This window comes from Sitophilus oryzae, unplaced genomic scaffold (genome assembly GCF_002938485.1).
Source record: "Sitophilus oryzae breed Bouriz unplaced genomic scaffold, Soryzae_2.0 scaffold_1507_pilon_pilon, whole genome shotgun sequence".
NCBI classification, from domain to species: Eukaryota; Metazoa; Arthropoda; class Insecta; order Coleoptera; family Curculionidae; genus Sitophilus; species Sitophilus oryzae.
Window position 1 is genome coordinate 710,452 of NW_022146178.1, and position 18,922 is coordinate 729,373.

The window sequence follows — 18,922 nt, forward strand, 5'->3', positions numbered from 1 at the left end:
TGCAAAACTTTAATTTATTTCTCAGTTACTACGAACCTGGCGACATCTACCGAATATTTGCCAGATTTTGTTAACAGGATCTCTGTCGCTAAAACTATATTCAAACGAAAATCAATAAAGCAAAGTTGGTTTCGCCACTCGATGCTAGATGTCCTTACAGTTGCTTTGTAATGAAAAAGTTACATTACTATATTGATTTTTATGTAATATTTCCATTAAATTTTAAGAAAGACTATTATAAACGACCATTATACCACGATATACATTGATTTACATTTTTATTACTATTATAATGAAGATTTATACTCCTAATTTTAAAACAATTTTATTAATTCCATTATCAGATAATTCAATTTTTAATTTTTCGTACTGTAAAATAAGCAGAAATATTTAAGTTTGAAATTTAAGAGGCAATTTTAAATTATAATTAGGGATGCTGCGCAAAATGGCCGACAGTCACACGAACAGACTCGCCCCCTCCAGGTGGCGTTTCGAATTAACAATGTTGCCAATAGTATTCATAATTCTACGATCCACGATACGCTTTTCTTGTTTATTAAATTTTAAAACAGCATTTTCATTTAAAGTTTGTCCTATTTTTCTTTTATCGGAGATAATTTTTAGATGCTAACCTATCTCTTATCAAACATGTGGAATTTTAAAGCATTTAAGCCAACTTTAAAACATTATTAGTAAATGGCAACATTGTAAATGGGCACATTCTTTCACAGAGAAGTAGAATTTGTTACAACTCCGTAAGAAAACGTGACTTGAGTGATGGTGTAAACAAAACTCTTCATTATCTTTTTGTATATAGAGCAAAATAAAAGACTACATTTAGGTTTATTTTAAATTACGTCTTACGGAAAATACTCGTAAATTCGATTCTTAAAAAGTCGTTTGTTCTATCGTTCTTTAATAATAAGAATTCGGTTATAGACTTAAATGTCACAGTGCCCAGTGTGAAGTAAAATTAAAGCCATAATTAGTTTTTTATTAGCCATTAGATATATTTAGAGGTTATGTTAAAATTTGCATGGCTGATATTTGACAGCATGTAGTAATAATATGAGATGAATTTTTATAGTGGTAACTGTATAAATATTTTAGAATTGTTTTTTGCATATATAGAAAAACGTGCTTAAGTTTGTTAATTTGCAATAAAGATACTGATATATCTAATCTAGTTTATATTTTCTTTTCACTATCCCCTACTAGGATATATTTTATCTCTGTAAAAGTTGTTAATTGATTAGATATATAATATTTTAAATTGTATTATTGGAACTTGTATAATTTGCTAAATTTTTCAATTTCAAATAACATTTGCCCCCACTTAAGTTCAAATGTTAAAAGAATTTTTCATAAGTCAATATTTGAAATTCCTCATGGCATTACTTACCTTATGCTTCTATAATGATATAACAAACATTTCAGAAATAAAGCCAGCTCAATAATATCGTAAATAATTTAAATATATGTTTTTGCTTTTTAATAAATATTAAATCCATTGAATAAAATATAACTATTGATTTTAATATTTGTATTATTTATTAATATTAAGGTGAGTATTAACTGTGCATTTGCAGATTACATATTAAATAGTATATATTAATTAACAACAAAAAATAGTACTGCAATTAGTAGATTAGTTTTGAATTTGAGAAAAATTAGTCTGATACGTACTGTAATCATTAGTTATTATTTATTTAATAAACTTTGGTTGATTATTTTTATTTTTAGGCTTATATCTATTTAGTATATTTTTAATTTTACTCGGATAGAAATGACAAAATAAATAGTTTTTAGAAAATTAAAGTATATAAATTACTACTATACCAAACCATACTATACTAAGTATATGTAGCTTTAATATTTTGCTATTTATGTGGTTTTTATTCACCAACAGAAAATTATATAATGTTGCTTTTGTGGTATATTTGTAATTTCTGTGTTTTAACTTTTTGTTGCAATATCAAATATTTTTTATAATTTAAAAGTTATTTAATATAGCAATTTCATATTAAATTTTTTTTTGCTGTACTCATCATATTTTCAATATTCACAATTGTTGAGTTTACGATACACATTTTCTATTACGGTCTATTTTAATACCATTTCTATCCAAATAAATAAAAAAATCAACATCAATTGCTGCCTTATCCAGTTCTACCGATTACCCGCCAATATTTCATTCATCAATCCTGAACGATTTTCTACCACCTCCACGTATTTTCCTGGATATTTTCCTCCTCAACGTAATGGTTTTATTATTATAATGATAGCCAGCTACAGGTCCCGGCTTTAGAGCTGACGGCCGGTTGCATGACTTGTGTTTTAAAAATGGCCTCTGGAGTTTCCGCTCCAGGTATAAATATCCTTTAGTTCGCCCACTTTAATTTAGTGTCGGAGAAATTATCCTTGAGATTTCGTTTAATACTTCTGCGTACATTAATGGGAATAAAGCCGGGCTTTACAAAACCCTCAGTTAGTTAGCGAACATCAAAATTAACGTTGATTCCAATAAACACGCTAGAAAAATAACCGATTCTATACGTTCATATTTTTACGATACATTCAACATATGGTTGTGTAGTGAATGTTTTTTGTTAGATAATGTAGTAAACAGAAGCAAATTAGGTTTACGGAACGATTATGTTTGTTTGCCTTTTATAATGTTTTGCTTAGATAAAAAGTAATCGATAAATAATGAGTCAGACTCGTGTTAGTGCCTAAGTGGACTAAAATATGGGTCAGCATTGGTGTTTGAAAAAGAAGAGAAAACGGAATTCGGCAGGACAATCGACGATATGCTGTCCTTGCGGACCTAGTTTTAGAGTTCATCCTCAGGGGTAAATATAGCTATATTTCCAGTTTATTTATGAACAATATATACATTATATATTTATGGAAAACGAATAATAGTAGCTTAGATTCTTATAAACTTACTTCCTTCATCAACCTAAAATATTTCTAGTATTACGGTGTTGCCACTTAATTTGAACAGCAGCACAGCATTTGTCTTATAAATGGAATATTTATGTTTAAAATGTAATAGTATATATTACATTTTTTAATAAAAGTATCTATTTTTATTTTTATTATTTTTTATTTTTTTTTATCTTATTTCTACTTTATCTATTCCTACTAATATTTACCAAAATATATTCCGGATTAAGCATTGGTCAAGAATTGTTTTCTGCATATGAAAAGTTGCAATTTGAGTTACGTGTTGACAATAATAATGACAATAAATTCGATGTGTATGTTTATACTAATCGATTAGATTTTGTATAAGTGGGTAAAAAATGTTAATCTAAAAAAAAGACAACATCAGATCCATATGTGTATTATTTTAAAAATTGGAAAGACTATTAACTATATTCAATACTAAAATTAACCGAAAATAACGCACCTGTTATATACAAGGTGAGCCTTAAATAAGTGCAAATAATTTTAGGGGAAGTATATTTCGACCCCAGAATCACGATTCTGACATTTTTTCGCGAAAAAAAAAATGAAAATTTGGAATTTTTTGAATAATTTTTTGAAATTTTTTTTAGTTTTTATTTAAAAAAACATAATTTCTTGATAATATGGCAACATAAGTAATAGATTAAATTTACAAGAAAGAAAACCCAGAAAAGATCCAGTGGTTCTCAAAATTTAGGAAAAAATATTTTTCTTATAAAAGAAATTTTCGAAATAGAACAACGGTTAAAGTTATTTTGGACTTATTTGAAAAACTGTAAAGAGAAAATATGTTTCTTTTATCGAGATCTACCAGCTCTGAAAATATTTGCATTTATTTAAGACCCTTTATCTTCTTTATTATATACCATGAATTACTCTCTATGTGTAATTTATAAACATAATAGATTTTTAATATGGTGTATATTTTTTTCAATATACAGGTTGTTAATTTGTCTATTACTCGCGACAAGAGCTTTATGGTTGAAACATGGCAACCTTGGCCCGCTCGGCAGCTTAGCTTAGTACTCATTTGGAATGTAGGCAGTGTTGCCATTCTGTTCTCCAATAAGTAACCATCCAGTTAACAATCTGTATTTATATCTTCACTATTATTTAATACTCGTTATATTAATGATAATTTTAGTATTAGAACTACACAAATTTCGTAAAATGTGTTGATTAATCTGTTAAAAAGCTTTTCGAGTAAGCAGCTCCCCGTTTTTCTCTTCATTTTTCTAACCATCTAATTAAACATCTGCTGGATATTCTAAAACTCATTACTACAACAACTACAAACTCGGCATTAACTTGTATTAGGATTTTAGTTATGACATATTATAGTTGCCTAGATGTTTCAGAATAATAAACAGTCACTATAGTTTTTATATCAACTACTACAAATTTTAAGGATTATTTTAAATAAAAAGTAGGAAACTTAAAATATAATAATTTAAAACATATACTTATGAACTAAAAATATGGTATAAAGTATGATAGCTACCTTAAGACCTCCTCTTTGGCGCAAGGCTAATCTGGACAGAACCTGCTTAGTTTTGTTAAGTGTCTAAATCTACTGTTACAGGATATCCAATCTCATGTGACTTTTCTAATCGCTGTGAACGAGCTCTTCTAATATCTTCTAATCGCTGTGAATGAGCAATAGATTTGAGATGATCACCAGTCCTAATGATCCATACCTATCGTCGCTTAACTTCGGTGTTAAAGCGGATATCGGTGTATAAATATTGCTCTACAATGACCCTAAAATTTGATAACACACTTTTATGTACTTATATTTCACGGCCGATAAACATATAAAATTAATATTTTATTTAACATCATCTGATAATTCATCACTTGCTACAGTAGTGCATAACGATCGATGATAATTATTTATACGTAAGATTCTATTGTGAATATCATTAATTGCCATTTTTAATAGTCTTACGGTAGTGCTTTTGCGTTTATTTTTCTTCTACAAGTAAACAAAATAATGCGGAAAGTATTCTTAAAGCGGACAGCTTGTTTGAACCTTTTAAATTTTTATCACCTCGATAAAAAGAGTGACTGCAATATAAAGGCTAAAGTGTTGCCAAGCTTTAAAAACCACCTAAAATGGCGTCCTAGCGCTATAAATCCAACTTGAGATAGGTCAGCTAGACGTTAGGGTGCAACCGGCACGAGAGTGACGTCAATAAGACATTGACGTCACGCACGACGCGCCAATCAGACGAAATCAGAAAAAGCTTTATTGTTTTTGTGTTCGTGCCGGTAATTTTTTTAATTGGATAATGTGTTTACATGCTAGATGTACGTTTGGCAGGCCGTTGTTTTAAACACTTTGCGTTGTCACGACTCTGTCAATAGCTCAGCGATAAGAGAGATTATATTTGGCCCGATAATACTATTTTCGGAAGTAATTACCCAAGTGCATGTTGTCTAAAAACTGCATAAGTTTACATTCAGATTTTGCCGTAAGAGCCTCTTCCAAAATATGAATATAAACGAATGCGTTTTTTTATTGACAACATGTTTAAATGAGAAATTATCAGGTTAATTTTGATGCACGATTGTAATTCGGTAGAATATTTCCCGAAAAAAAAACATGAAAATAGATTTTTAAAAACATTTATTTGAACATATTAAAAAAATCTATTTAAAAATGAAGCAATAACATGAAACAGAACTTATAATGCAAAATAAAAACACTAAATTACCACAATACACCAAAACACTTTTACTTTTGCACTGGACGCGCGTTTCGCTAACCATATTAGCATCATCAGCAGATGATTATAAACTAAAGTACAATCCAGAAGTTGAGCGTTTATATACTCGCCCAGTGGATACCGAGTGGGCGTGGCAAAATCTAGCCAACCGAGTCAGAGCCCACTGAGCGTAACAGTTAGATTTCCGCCACTAGAGTAGTAGGAACAAAGAACTTGAAGGAATTGGACCGTTGTGTCTGTTCATACTATCTTTACATTTATTAATTCTTATGCTTTCATATGCATCTAATTGCCTGTAATTTGAGACTTGTTCAATTAATTTTAAATTATTAAGATCTATACAATGGTCTTTATCAACAATATGTTCGGCAACGCAAGATTTATCCGGTCTACCATATCTTATCTGAGCTAAATGTTCTTTAAATCTAGTTAATATTGATCTTCTAGTTTGCCCAACATTTCTGATTACAATCTTTACAAGAAATTTCATAAATACCCGACCTTACGAGTGGAGGTGTTTTATCCTTTGGATTACCTAATAATTGTTGTAATTTATTATTAGCACTATACACAAGTTTATAATTGACATTCTTAAAAATTTCTTTTAGACCACGGGATAACTGTCTAGCAAACGGTGTCGAAAAATATTTAGACGTATCTTTCTCCACTTGAAAAATCGAATTTTCAGAAATCATTAACCTATACCTACGTTTTCTAATTAATTTATCAACTAGTGAAGGAGAATATCCATTACACTCAGCTACATTCCTAATATAATCTCTTTCTATTTCATATCTTTCGTTGGAAAGTGGGAAACTAAGTAATCTATGAACTAAGAAATTTAAACTAGCCATTTTATGTTCAACACTATGATGTGATTCATTAGGAATATATCTGCGTGTGGTCGTATTTTTCCTATAGATATTAAATTCCAGGCAATTATTAGTATTTCTAATAACTAATACATAGAAATGGTAATCTGTCGTTGTTCTCAATTTCATGCGTAAATTTAATGGAAGGACAACGATTATTTAACTTAGAAATAAAATTATCTATGGTGTCTGAATGTTTGTCAAAAACAGCAAAAATATCATCCACATACCTAAACCATACTCTTGGAAAATACTCAAACTGATTCCTAGCCTCCACTTCAAACCTGCTCATGAATAAATTAGCCAAAAATGGAGACAATGGGTTACCCATTGCTGTACCTTCCCGCTGTTCGAAGTGGGCTCTGACTCGGTTGGCTAGATTTTGCCACGCCCACTAGGTACCCACTGGGCGAGTGTATAAACGCTCAACTTGTAGATTGTATTTTAGTCTATAATCATCTGCTGATGATGCTAACATGGTTAGCGAAATGCGCGTCCAGTGTAAAAGTAAAAGTGTTTTGGTGTATTGTGGTAATTTAGTGTTTTTATTTTGCTGTGTAACACCAAAGGTTCCAACCCTCAACTGTAAAGAACTTATAATATCAGAAATTAGAAATTACATGAAGAATAGCAGTGAAAAACACAGTTATAAAAATTATTATGTTTAGATTCCGTTGCAGTACTTGAAGATGCTGAATTTGAATTGAAATTAAAAGAACCTATAGTAGATACAAAAAAACATTAGTATTATTATTAGAACTTGTAGCAGTTTCATTGTCTCTCATTTTTTCTACCAAATTTGCATGATGTTCATCATCGAGTTGAAGGTAAGGTTTAATTGAGTTCGGGTTTGCGTGCCCAGTTATTTTGACCATTGTGTTATCCTCAACCCCCTTCTTTGCTAGTGTCGACACAGCTGTTGCACGTAGTTTCCGACGACAGGAAGACCCCTTACTTCCCGAAATATTCTGCATTTCTTTTTCCGTTAAGCATATGACACAGTTCTATATAATAAATATTAATTAATAATACTATATATCATTAGGAAACTATCATTAGATGGTGAATGTTAATTTTAAATTTTAGTTCATGTAACAAAAATTTATCAGATTTGTAGTAGAATTTTCGTATTAAAAAAAAATTGTCTTATATGAACTTTTTTAATAATAGTATTGTATTTTTGTAGGTCTCTGTGTAATAACATTTTTAATTCCTTCAAAAAACGGTATTGACTAAAGAATTTTTCTAAGAGGTATTTATTATATGCACAGCCTTTTATATTCCAGTGTTAATTTAAAACCGTGAAGAGAAATATTAAATTCCAGCTTCACAAGTAAATTCTTATCGGGAATACATGTTACTATTTGTTTTTGCGCCGCCAGGAAAAGCTATAAGCAATCGACGTTATTTCGTTCCCTGCTGAGTTTATTTTAACTCCCTGCCGCTCGGAAAGTGTATTTGATTCTCTATAAATAGTTGGAAAATGAGTTCTTTATAGCTGAGCTATCAGAAAATCTGTAAAGGGAATAGCTGGTAAGAGTCTCATGTGGTTCTAGTAGTAAATAGAATGGAAATACTGTTTTATTATTAAAGGCAGATACACATATTCTAGTAACTTTTTCTATACAATTTCAAAATAATAGAACCTATAAAACAACTGTTAAAATCATTTACTGTATAATAGAGTACGTTTTAGAGTGATATCTTAAAAAATAACTTATTTTAAACAATTATTTAATCTATTTTTTGCTTCTTACTATACATAATATATTAAACGGACAACACAATAATCGTTATATTATATTTAAAAAATATTTTTCATAACATATGTTGATACGATTTGCAGTTTATTTATCTTTGTCAATATTCGTAAACCTATGGACAATCAAGATTTGTAATTATAGTTTTGTTGTATTACAGTTGGGGGTGGGAATCTTCGGTGTTACAACAGAAAACTAAAACACTAAATAACCACAATACACCAAAACACTTTTAATTTTACACTGGACGCACGTTCCGCTAATCATGTTAGCATCATCAGCAGATGACTAAAACTAAACAGTTTAGTATTAATCTGCTGATGATGATAACCAGTGTAAAAGTAAAATTGTTTAGTGTATTGTGGTGATTTGTTGTTCTATTTTGCAGTTTTGTTGCAGTTTTAACGTTCATTAAAATATATTGAATATAGTTTAATAAACATAAAGCTAAACCCAATTTCATTAGTTAAATATAGGTGTTGTGGAAAAAAATAATAGAATCTGTATAGAATAGTCTTAAAGAAATTGCAGTTTCATCTATCTCGACATTCTATATATTTCTCTATATATTTATATTTCTTACGTAGCCATTAATAATCCTTACTTTTATAATCCTTTAATACTTAATAATCCTTCCTTTCCAACAATGATGACCCTGCATTAAATATAATCCTCTAATATTAATTTTAAATGAACATTAAATTGGTAGTAAAATTCATGACGCCTATAATAATTATAACACATTATACAATTTACACATAATAAACTTAAACTAATTATAGATAAGTTTTTATAATTTTTTTCTAAATATTTTATATATGTAACATATTTTTTAGAAATTAATTAGTATTTATATCTAGACAATTACCGAAATAAGTAATAAATATAAAGGTTACCGTATAATATAGAACTTAGACAGTATTGCGTGCCTCGTCTCCTATGAGAGTTGTTCCTACATAAAAAAAATTGTCCCAAACTGTAAAAATACAAAATTTAGTATGTGGACGAGTCCCATGTATAACTAATATTGTTAAGAAGAAAAAGTTTATATAGAGCTCCCAAAATTAGAAAAAGGGACAAGTTTAAAGCATGTCATTTAAAATAATTATAACGATATATTTAAAAATTATAATTTAAGATACATATCGTAAAGAAACCCCACTAGTCAAATTTATTTGAAGAAAAAATATAATTGTTTTTTTATGCGAAAAAAATCATTCAGTTCAGAATCTAAATATGCAGATTTAAATTTAATACACTGGATTTACAAGAGCATTTATATTTTTATAATAATTAAACATATATGCATTATAAATAAGAAATATATCACTAATTTATTTTAAAGTGTTAATAATTGTAATACATTTAAAATATATTTTTCACAACATACGATGATACGATTTACAAATTGAATTTTACCACAAATATTTTTTAATATCCATCATAAACCTATAACTATACAAACATAATTTAGTGAACATAATGCCTGTGCTGCAGTTTATTAGCCACTCCAAGCATCGAGAACACAGGAATCGGCCAGTATAACAATACACCACTTCACGTACATAAACTGGGTACTTCATATTCCACATCAGTGAATGTTAGCGGTATTGGATTTGATCATAGTAAATTATAACGATAATATAATCTATTACGTGTGCTTTTGTTCTAGTGCTTGTACTATAAATATAATTAATATGTTGAAAAATAAAACACGAAAATAATAGGTAGATTTCGAATTTATTTTATTGTTTATTAAAAAATTACCCAATTATGAAATCTAGGCAATCTTTAATTATATTATGTATTCAGTAATTATGTGGAAAATTCCCATAAAAAGTTTTTTTGCTTAAATTTTCAGAACCACTGGATCTTTTCTGGATTTTATTTATTGAAAATTTAAACTACTATCTATGTTGCCATATTATGAGGATATTATGTTTTTTAACTAAGAATTAAAACAATTCCAAAAAAACCTCAGTCGTGTTTCTGGGGTCGAAATATACTATCCCTAAAAATATTTGCACACATTGATAATATTACAGTTGAGGGTTGGAACCTATGGTGTTACACAGGTAAATAAAATTACACTAAATCACCACAATACACCAAAACACTTTTACTTTTACACTGGACGCGCGTTTCGCTAACCATGTTAGCATCATCAGCAGATGATTATAAACTAAAGTACAATCTACAAGTTGAGCGTTTATATACTCGCCCAGTAGGTACCGAGTGGGCGTGGCAAAATCTAGCCAACCGAGTAGAGCCAACTGAGCGTAACAGTTAATTTCCGCCACTAGAGTAGTAGGAACAAAGAACTTGAGAAGAATTGGACCGTTGACTCTGTTCATCATTTCTATTTCATATCTTTCGTTGGAAAGTGACTAACTTTTTTGAACAGCGGGAAGGTACAGCAATGGGTAATCCATTGTCTCCATTTTTGGCTAATTTATTCATAAGCAGGTTTGAGGTGGAGGCTAAGAATCAGTTTGAGTATTTTCCAAGAGTATGGTTTAGGTATGTGGATAATATTTTTGCTGTTTTTGACACACATTCAGACACCATAGATAATTTTATTTCTAAGTTAAATAATCGTTTTCCTTCCATTAAATTTACGCATGAAATTGAGAACAACGACAGATTACCATTTCTAGATGTATGAGTTATTAGAAATATTAATAATTGCCTGGAATTTAATATCTATAGGAAAAATACGACCACACGCAGATATATTCCTAATGAATCACATCATAGTGTTGAACATAAAATGGCTAGTTTAAATTTCCTAGTTCATAGATAACTTAGTTTCCCACTTTCCAAAGAAAGATATGAAATAGAAAGAGATTACATTAGGAATGTAGCTGAGTGTAATGGATATTCTCCTTCACTAGTTGATAAATTAATTAGAAAACGTAGGTATAGGTTAATGATTTCTGAAAATTCGACTTTTCAAGTGGAGAAAGACACGTCTAAATATTTTTCGATGCCGTTTGATAGAGAGTTATCCCGTGGTCTAAAAGGAATTTTGAAGAATGTAAATTATAAACTTGTGTATAGTGCTAATAATAAATTACAACAATTATTAGGTAATCCAAAGGATAAAACACCTCCACTGGAAAGGTCGGGTATTTATGAAATTTCTTGTAAAGATTGTAATCAGAAATATGTTGGGCAAACTAGAAAATCAATATTAACTAGATTTAAAGAACATTTAGCTCAGATAAGATATGGTAAACCGGATAAATCTTGCGTTGCCGAACATATTGTTCATAAAGAACATTGTATAGATCTTAATAATTTAAAATTAATTAAACAAGTCTCAAATTACAGGCAATTAGATGCATATGAAAGCATCAGAATTAATAAATGTAAAGATAGTATGAACAGGTCAACGGTCCAATTCCTAGTTCTTTTGTTCCTACTACTTTAGTGGCGGAAATTAACTGTTACGCTCAGTTGGTTCTGACTCGGTTGGCTAGATTTTGCCACGCCCACTCGGTACCTACTGGGCGAGTATATAAACGCTCAACTTGTAGATTGTACTTTAGTTTATAATCATCTGTTGATGATGCTAACATGGTTAGCGAAACGCGCGTCCAGTGTAAAAGTAAAAATGTTTTGGTGTATTGTGGTGATTAGTGTAATTTTATTTTGCCACATTGTTAATAATAAAGTTTATGCTCTGAAGATGGTCCGGGGATATACTGTAAAAATTCTTTTAAAATTAATATAATTATTAAATTAATTTTTGGCATATATTGTCACTGCCGTTATATTACAAATACCTGTAATATTTCGATTCGTAAGTATAACATTTTACGACACAAATTGGAAACTAGACACTCATAAAATAATTTCCTCTTGTTTGAGAATCTTGAAAAGAATCTTATTTGTTTACTAGATATAAAATATATAGTTGCTCTCACCTGAAATACAATTGTTGATTGTTACTTCCTTGTAACTTCCTTTGTAACTTCCTTGTAACTTCCTTCCTTGTTACTTCCTTTGTAAAATCTTATTCTCATGTTCCTTTTATTCCAAGGCGCATAAATTGGATCCTTTAATCATCGGAAGGTTTAGGGTTATTGTTGATTTTGTGTTGTATATAAAGCCTCGAGCAATACTCCCTCAGATCAATAAGACCCAATTTTGATTGGTTATATCGACACCCGATGTCCTAAAGAGATTTGCTTCTTGTGTGCTTGGATTTTTTCGTCGTTCCTCATTTTCTTTTACGAAAAATATATACTTTGATCAATTTTTTCCTTTGTATATATTCAATTTTTTATCCCCTGAAACAGAAAATTAATAAATAATATTAGTTTTTTGTATATTTTTAATAATTGATAAAGCTTTTTTTCATCAAAAACAATGCTGAAAAACATATTTTTTACAATTAACTTCAATTTAAATTTTAAATATACTTTGAACTTTTATAAACGAGAAACTGCTATACTTTACCGCATTTTTATTTCATACATGAATAATTTTTAAAAAAATAGTATTTATACCATCGTCAAAGAAAACAAATGCAAAAAACGTTTTTTTTTTATTTATTCCATGATAGAAAATAATACAGCTTTAATAAAACAGAGTAAAAATTGATTTTATGTAACTGTATAAAATTATTATTTGCCTGAATTTTCAGATAATTAAGGCTTTGTGTTTAATAAAGTCAAACGTAGATTATTCGAAGAATAAACATTAATTTATAATTCCGAGTAGAATTGGGAATGATTTCAGTAAATAAAGTAATTTAAAAAAATATATATAATAATTGGTTTATTGATTTTTAGCAACACGAAAATTTTATATGAATACTAGCTGACCCGGCAAACGTTATTTTGCCATATAAATATTTTTTTCAAACATCACAAAAGTATTAATTTTTGCGACGCGATTGACAATATAAAAAAGTCATTTTAATGCCTAGGCTATTTTAGGCTACATTTTAATGCCTATTTTAATACTAACCTAAGACTATCGCTTGCCGATAGGGCATATTGTTCAAGACTTTATAATATCAAATTAAATATTTTCTATAATTTTTTAGATCTATCAAATGTTTTTACCTATTTGCGATAAATTTATCTTTGTTTTAGTCCATTGATATTTCCAAAAAAAACACAATAATAACTTGAGATGAAATAATAGTCTGTCAGCTTTTTCAATAAAGTATCGATAGATTTAGTTCAAAAATAAAACCAAATTTCGCTCTATATGAAAGACGCTATCCGTTATCTTCATCTTTCAATTAATGTTTCGAAAATTTTCTTGAAGTTATTGAAGCTTGATAAAAAGAAATTCTTTACCTTACGTGATTGGCGTTTAATGGGATTTTTAGATTGGATATTTTCTTTGCGCTTAAGTATCAAAAATTGATATTTTTCGTCAGTTATTATTTTTATGTCTTATTTTCCAGAAATGAGAACTAAATACAAATAAAATAATTTTACTGTTTAATAATTTTTCGAGTAATTTTTAGATCGTTTTCGGATTATATAAAAAAATTATTTATTTAATGACCTAAAATTTATAATGTTTTCTGTTTAAATTAGAAAACCGATATTTAAGCTCCAGAAATAATAATTTACCGTAAAACACTTGATAACAATTTAATACGGTACGTAGCATTAGGAAATAGTAATTGTACATGAAAGTCCGAACTGTATTCCGGAAACTTCAGCAGCGTATTCTGCAGATAAAAATAAGTAAAAAACTTCGTATCAATGTATGTCCTAAAATGCTTTCTTTCGGAGATACAGGGTGTAGAAGTTTTATTTTTATTTCGATTTTTTCTAAATAATTTCTGAAGTAACGTCAATATTTGGATGGAAATTGGTGTTTGGGAGTTTTTGGACATGGGAGATTTGATTTTGATGTCAATATGACTACTTATAGAGGGCGCCACCTACATATCTTTAAACTTGGTTGAAGAGTAATAACTTTTCGTCCGTACCTGTATAAAACTACTACTTGTATAGATATACATTTACGGCGTCTTTTGCATAAAAATGGTCTCTTGGTAAAATCGCTACGAGTAATGGTTCTCGAGATATTTTGAATCGAAATTATCTATACCTGTCATCATTGACATATATAATTAAACATGTTGATTAAATAGTTATTAGACTGAAATCATACATTTGAAATGTTTTTGTTGCAAAAGTTCAACAGAAACTGTTTTATCATCATTTTTTGTCAATAATGACATGTATTGACTATTTCAATTCTAAATATCTTGAGATCGGTTGCTCGTAGCGAGTTTTACCAAGAGGCGTTTTTTACATAAAAAATCACGGAAATGTATATTTTTTCACTCAATACTTTTATACAGGTACGGACAAAAAGTTATTACTCTTCAAAAGAGTTAAACCACATGTAGATGGCGCCTCCCCACAAATAGGAGTCGTATTGACCTCAAAATCAAATTTCTTATGTCAAAAAACTCCTAGATACCGATTTGCATCCAAATAAAGACGTAACTTCAGAAATTATATGGAAAAATCAAAATATAAATGAAACTTCTACACCCTGTATCTTCGAAACTAAGCATTGTAGGACATGCATTTATACGAACTTTTTTACTCATTTTTATTTGTGGAGTAATACAGTTCGGACCACCCCGTATATTTATTTATCAGGATATTATGATATTTACCTGAGAGTTTATAATTTATTTAAACATACAGGGTGGCCCATTAATGCGAGGAATACATGCATAATAATACGATCTTTTTTACATTTGTATACTTTTACAGCATTTTTAAAAATATTCGAAAAGTAGGAACAAATTAATAAACAAATGTAATTCGAAGCAAAAATTAAACTTAGGTGCGTATGATGCAGAAAAAAAACAGAAAAAAAAACAAAATCTAACTATGAATTTTAAATTGAAATTAATTATTCATAATAACAATGCTAGAGATTCAATAACTAAACAGACATGTTGTCTAAATAAATATTTACGAATATTCATGGTCACAAGGCACAAACTAACTTATAAAATTGTTCAAATAATAATGAAACGATAATAACTAAATAATAATAAAGATAAAGTACCAAACTTTTAGATTAAGAATCAAAGTTTGAAAAAAGTAGTTTATTTAACCTCACTCAATAATTTTTTTTCAGTATATGTATTTGATTTTTGTTTTAAATGTCTGATTTTAATTATTGATATTTTCTGTTTTACTAGTTTCAAAAATACGATTCTCTGAACCATATTTTTTTTAATAAATACAAAAAAGGCAATAAAATTCTAAATTGAATCATGTATGTCCCCGAATATGTAAACATGGATTTATTCCATTTTTGACCTATTTAATGGATAAAATTTGTAAAAAACTCTAAATTAATAGCACAAAATTGACGCAATATCGGACTAATTAATTCTGTTAAGGCCTAATAAAGCTAAACAATAATATCCCGTAAACGAAAATGTAAAGCTAAACATGTTTTTGCTGAATTCGATAAATAAAAACGTATAAACATTAAATTAATGACATTTTGAAATAATAGTATGCGCAATTTGCCAATATTTCCGTTTAATATAATTTATTTTCAATTATATTATATGCAATAATATAGGAACGTTAAAAATGTCATTTAAATTGATTTACTAATAATGTTTAATTAGATTCTGGTTTTTATACAGGGTGAGTCATAAATAAGTGCAAATATTTTCACCGCTGGTAGATCTCGATAGGAGAAACATATTTTTTCTTACCGTTTTTCAAATAAGTCTTAAAACTTCCAAAAGAAAATTATTTTTTGCTCAAATTTTAAGAACCAGTGGATCTTTTATGGGCTTTCTTTCTTGTAAATTTTACCTACTACCTATGCTGCCGTATTATTAAGAAATTATGGTTTTTAACTAAAAACTGAAAAAATTACCAAAAAAAAATTCAAAAAATTACAATTTTCAATTTTTTTTTCGTGAAAACAACCTCATAATCGTGTTTCTGGGGTCGAAATATACTACGCTTAAACATATTTGCATTTATTTAAGACTCACCCTGTATAAGCTATTTTAGTAATTTATTCTTTTTATAATTTATTTTAGAGTTAATAAATAATATAGATGAAAACAAGATTGAAATGAGTAAATTTATGTTGTTTTTTTTTATTTTTATTTCAGTAGGTACTAAAATACATTATTAGTTTCTTAAAAACATCTCTATCAATTCTAAATTAACCAATGAACACTACATTGCTTCATCATTTTTTTTTTTTGTTTTTAATTATGAAAACTGCAGGGAGGTTTACTTTTAGTGCAGGTCTTTCAAAACACACTTCCAGGAATATGCAAATAAAAGGCCAACCTAATTTAAATTCAAATTTTATAACACACCACTTACTATTATTTACGTATGCAGTTTCGTTATTCCGTCTATGTTTTTTACACTCGTATTTTACTAGATTGCTCTTTCCATTGTATCCTATATTTTTAAAAAATTTATTTAATTTCATACCATAAAAAATGACTCCATATAATTTTAAAAATTCTTATACATATGGTTAATATATTCATATTTGAATGATTTGAGATTCCTCCGTTAATGTTTAGACTCTCGTAGGGTTTTCTTGATCTATAGTTTGATATTCATGAAGCTATAGATCAAGAAAGAATAACTACCCTAATTCATTCGATACGACAAAGACCTCGAGCTGTTATTGCTGTGAGATTTACATATACGATATTAAAATTATTGTTTTTTTAACCGCTAAGATTACAGGAAAGTGTTTTTTATCCAAAATACCCGTCTCATTTTTTCCATAGGGTGTTTTGAATTGATTGCTAAAAACATAATTTTGATTTATCCCGGTATAAACCCACCTAACCGAAGAATATAATCCATTAAAGCAATAAAAAATTATGCCAATAAATTTATCTTCACACTAATACCATAAATAATAATCATAAAAATTGGATTACAAAATAAAAAGGTATGAAACATCAAACTTCGTCAAATTCTTAGGGCGGCGGAATTTTATGTCGTGGAGTATATTTAAGCTTACTACTATGTTTCTCAAAACGGAAGGACTTAGCGAGCGAGTAAATCGATATACAAGCTTTCAAAATAAGATTTGGAGAAATAAATATAAAATTATTATTTTTTTTTAATTCGCTATATACATCAATCGGTAATACCTGTCCCCGACGACCTTAATCTCCTCGCCTCCCCTCGCCAGCCCGCCGAAAAATTAAAAACACGCCGTCCTGGGTTCACCCCCGAGTCGCCGAGCGGAGGCCCTCGGCCGCCCTTTGCGCACGCGCCATCTCAACCCCTCACGATGGCCGCCTCACACTCGACCGATTCTGCTTTGCCAGCCAACGTGAACCCAATTCCTGCTTTGACACACTGAACGCGTTATATTGTCGAACAGCCGCAGCAACTGTAGGCCCGCTACATTCGAATAGTTTTGTGTGGTGTCTTCTTCTCTAAATGCGTCCACGGCAGTTATTTTCGACAGTTCAAATGAGCAGTGCGCGTGTATAAGCCGCTTGGGATGTGATTATTTTGGTTTGTTTAGGTTATAGTAACACGCGACAGCAATTTACCGATTGATATTGTTTGCTAAGGTGTAAGAACACGCCGTTAGTAGGTAAAAGTAGAGATACCTTAAACCAGAGATATAGAACGTCCAATTAAAGACACCGATTACATTTCCACATTATATTAAACTTAATATATTTTAACTTCTTATAAACATAAAATATTTCAAATTAATTTGAATTAACTGTTCATTAAACCTAAATTTAACCAAATTTTATTTACATAAAGCGTTTCGAACTAGAGCGCCCTATTCACGGATGATTTCGTAAAGGGTTTAGAGCTAGATTACGCGTTCAATTAAATTTTATTCGAACGTAAATATGACAGTTTAACGGCAACGCTGCATACTGCAGAACTAAATTCCACGTTTATTACTGCAGGTATACTCTTATCTCTACCAATTTAATCGTAAAAGTAGGGAATTTAATTGCATAATATGCATTTTTTATTAGCTCAGGTCTATCATTCAATCTACAAATAATTATGTAAATTGAAGTGCATAATTAACTTGATGTTTTCATTCGGTTGCTATTTTCTTCATTGGAAGAGTAATAATAGAAATGACGACATTTGTTTATACGAAAAAAATAAATAAGTATACTCTGTATACTTATTTTTTATTTTATAAAATTGTTAATATTCTATCATTAATGTTACTATCTACTAATCCATAAACGCATATTAATAAATGTACTATAAATATAAACTTTGTATATTAACAAATTTAAATTATTATAAAAATTTAAATTTTGGAAATAATATGTATGACAAACTTACATTTTTTTGCAAAAATATTTTTTTTTATTTTTCACAATTCGTGTGTATGTGATTAACATTTTATTTTATTGCTTTGTTTTGTTCCTTACATGTTGGTTCAGTTTAAATTGTTTGAAAAAATATAATTTAAAGATAAATAAACAATAAAAAATTCTTGGAAAGATTGAATTTTGAAAAATGATTTCCAAAATTGTTATTGTGAACTTTTTTTGTAAAGTAAATTTAGAAAAAAAAATTAATCGAATATA

The 18,922-nt window shown here is 28.9% G+C and overlaps 1 protein-coding gene across 7 annotated transcripts in view; it reads left to right on the plus strand.

Annotated features, from left to right (window-relative positions):
- Window positions 1-18,922, plus strand: part of LOC115878260 (cAMP-specific 3',5'-cyclic phosphodiesterase) — a 743,109-nt gene that overhangs the window by 255,295 nt on the left and 468,892 nt on the right. Inside the window, exon 1 of one of the 7 annotated variants that reach the window (XM_030894690.1) lies at window positions 2,734-2,852. The exons of the other annotated variants lie outside the window; for them this stretch is intronic. Coding sequence (XP_030750550.1) covers window positions 2,749-2,852 — 104 coding nt within the window. The 5' untranslated portion in view covers window positions 2,734-2,748. Of the gene's footprint in view, window positions 1-2,733; window positions 2,853-18,922 lie in introns of those variants that run through there. 7 annotated transcript variants of the gene reach the window in all.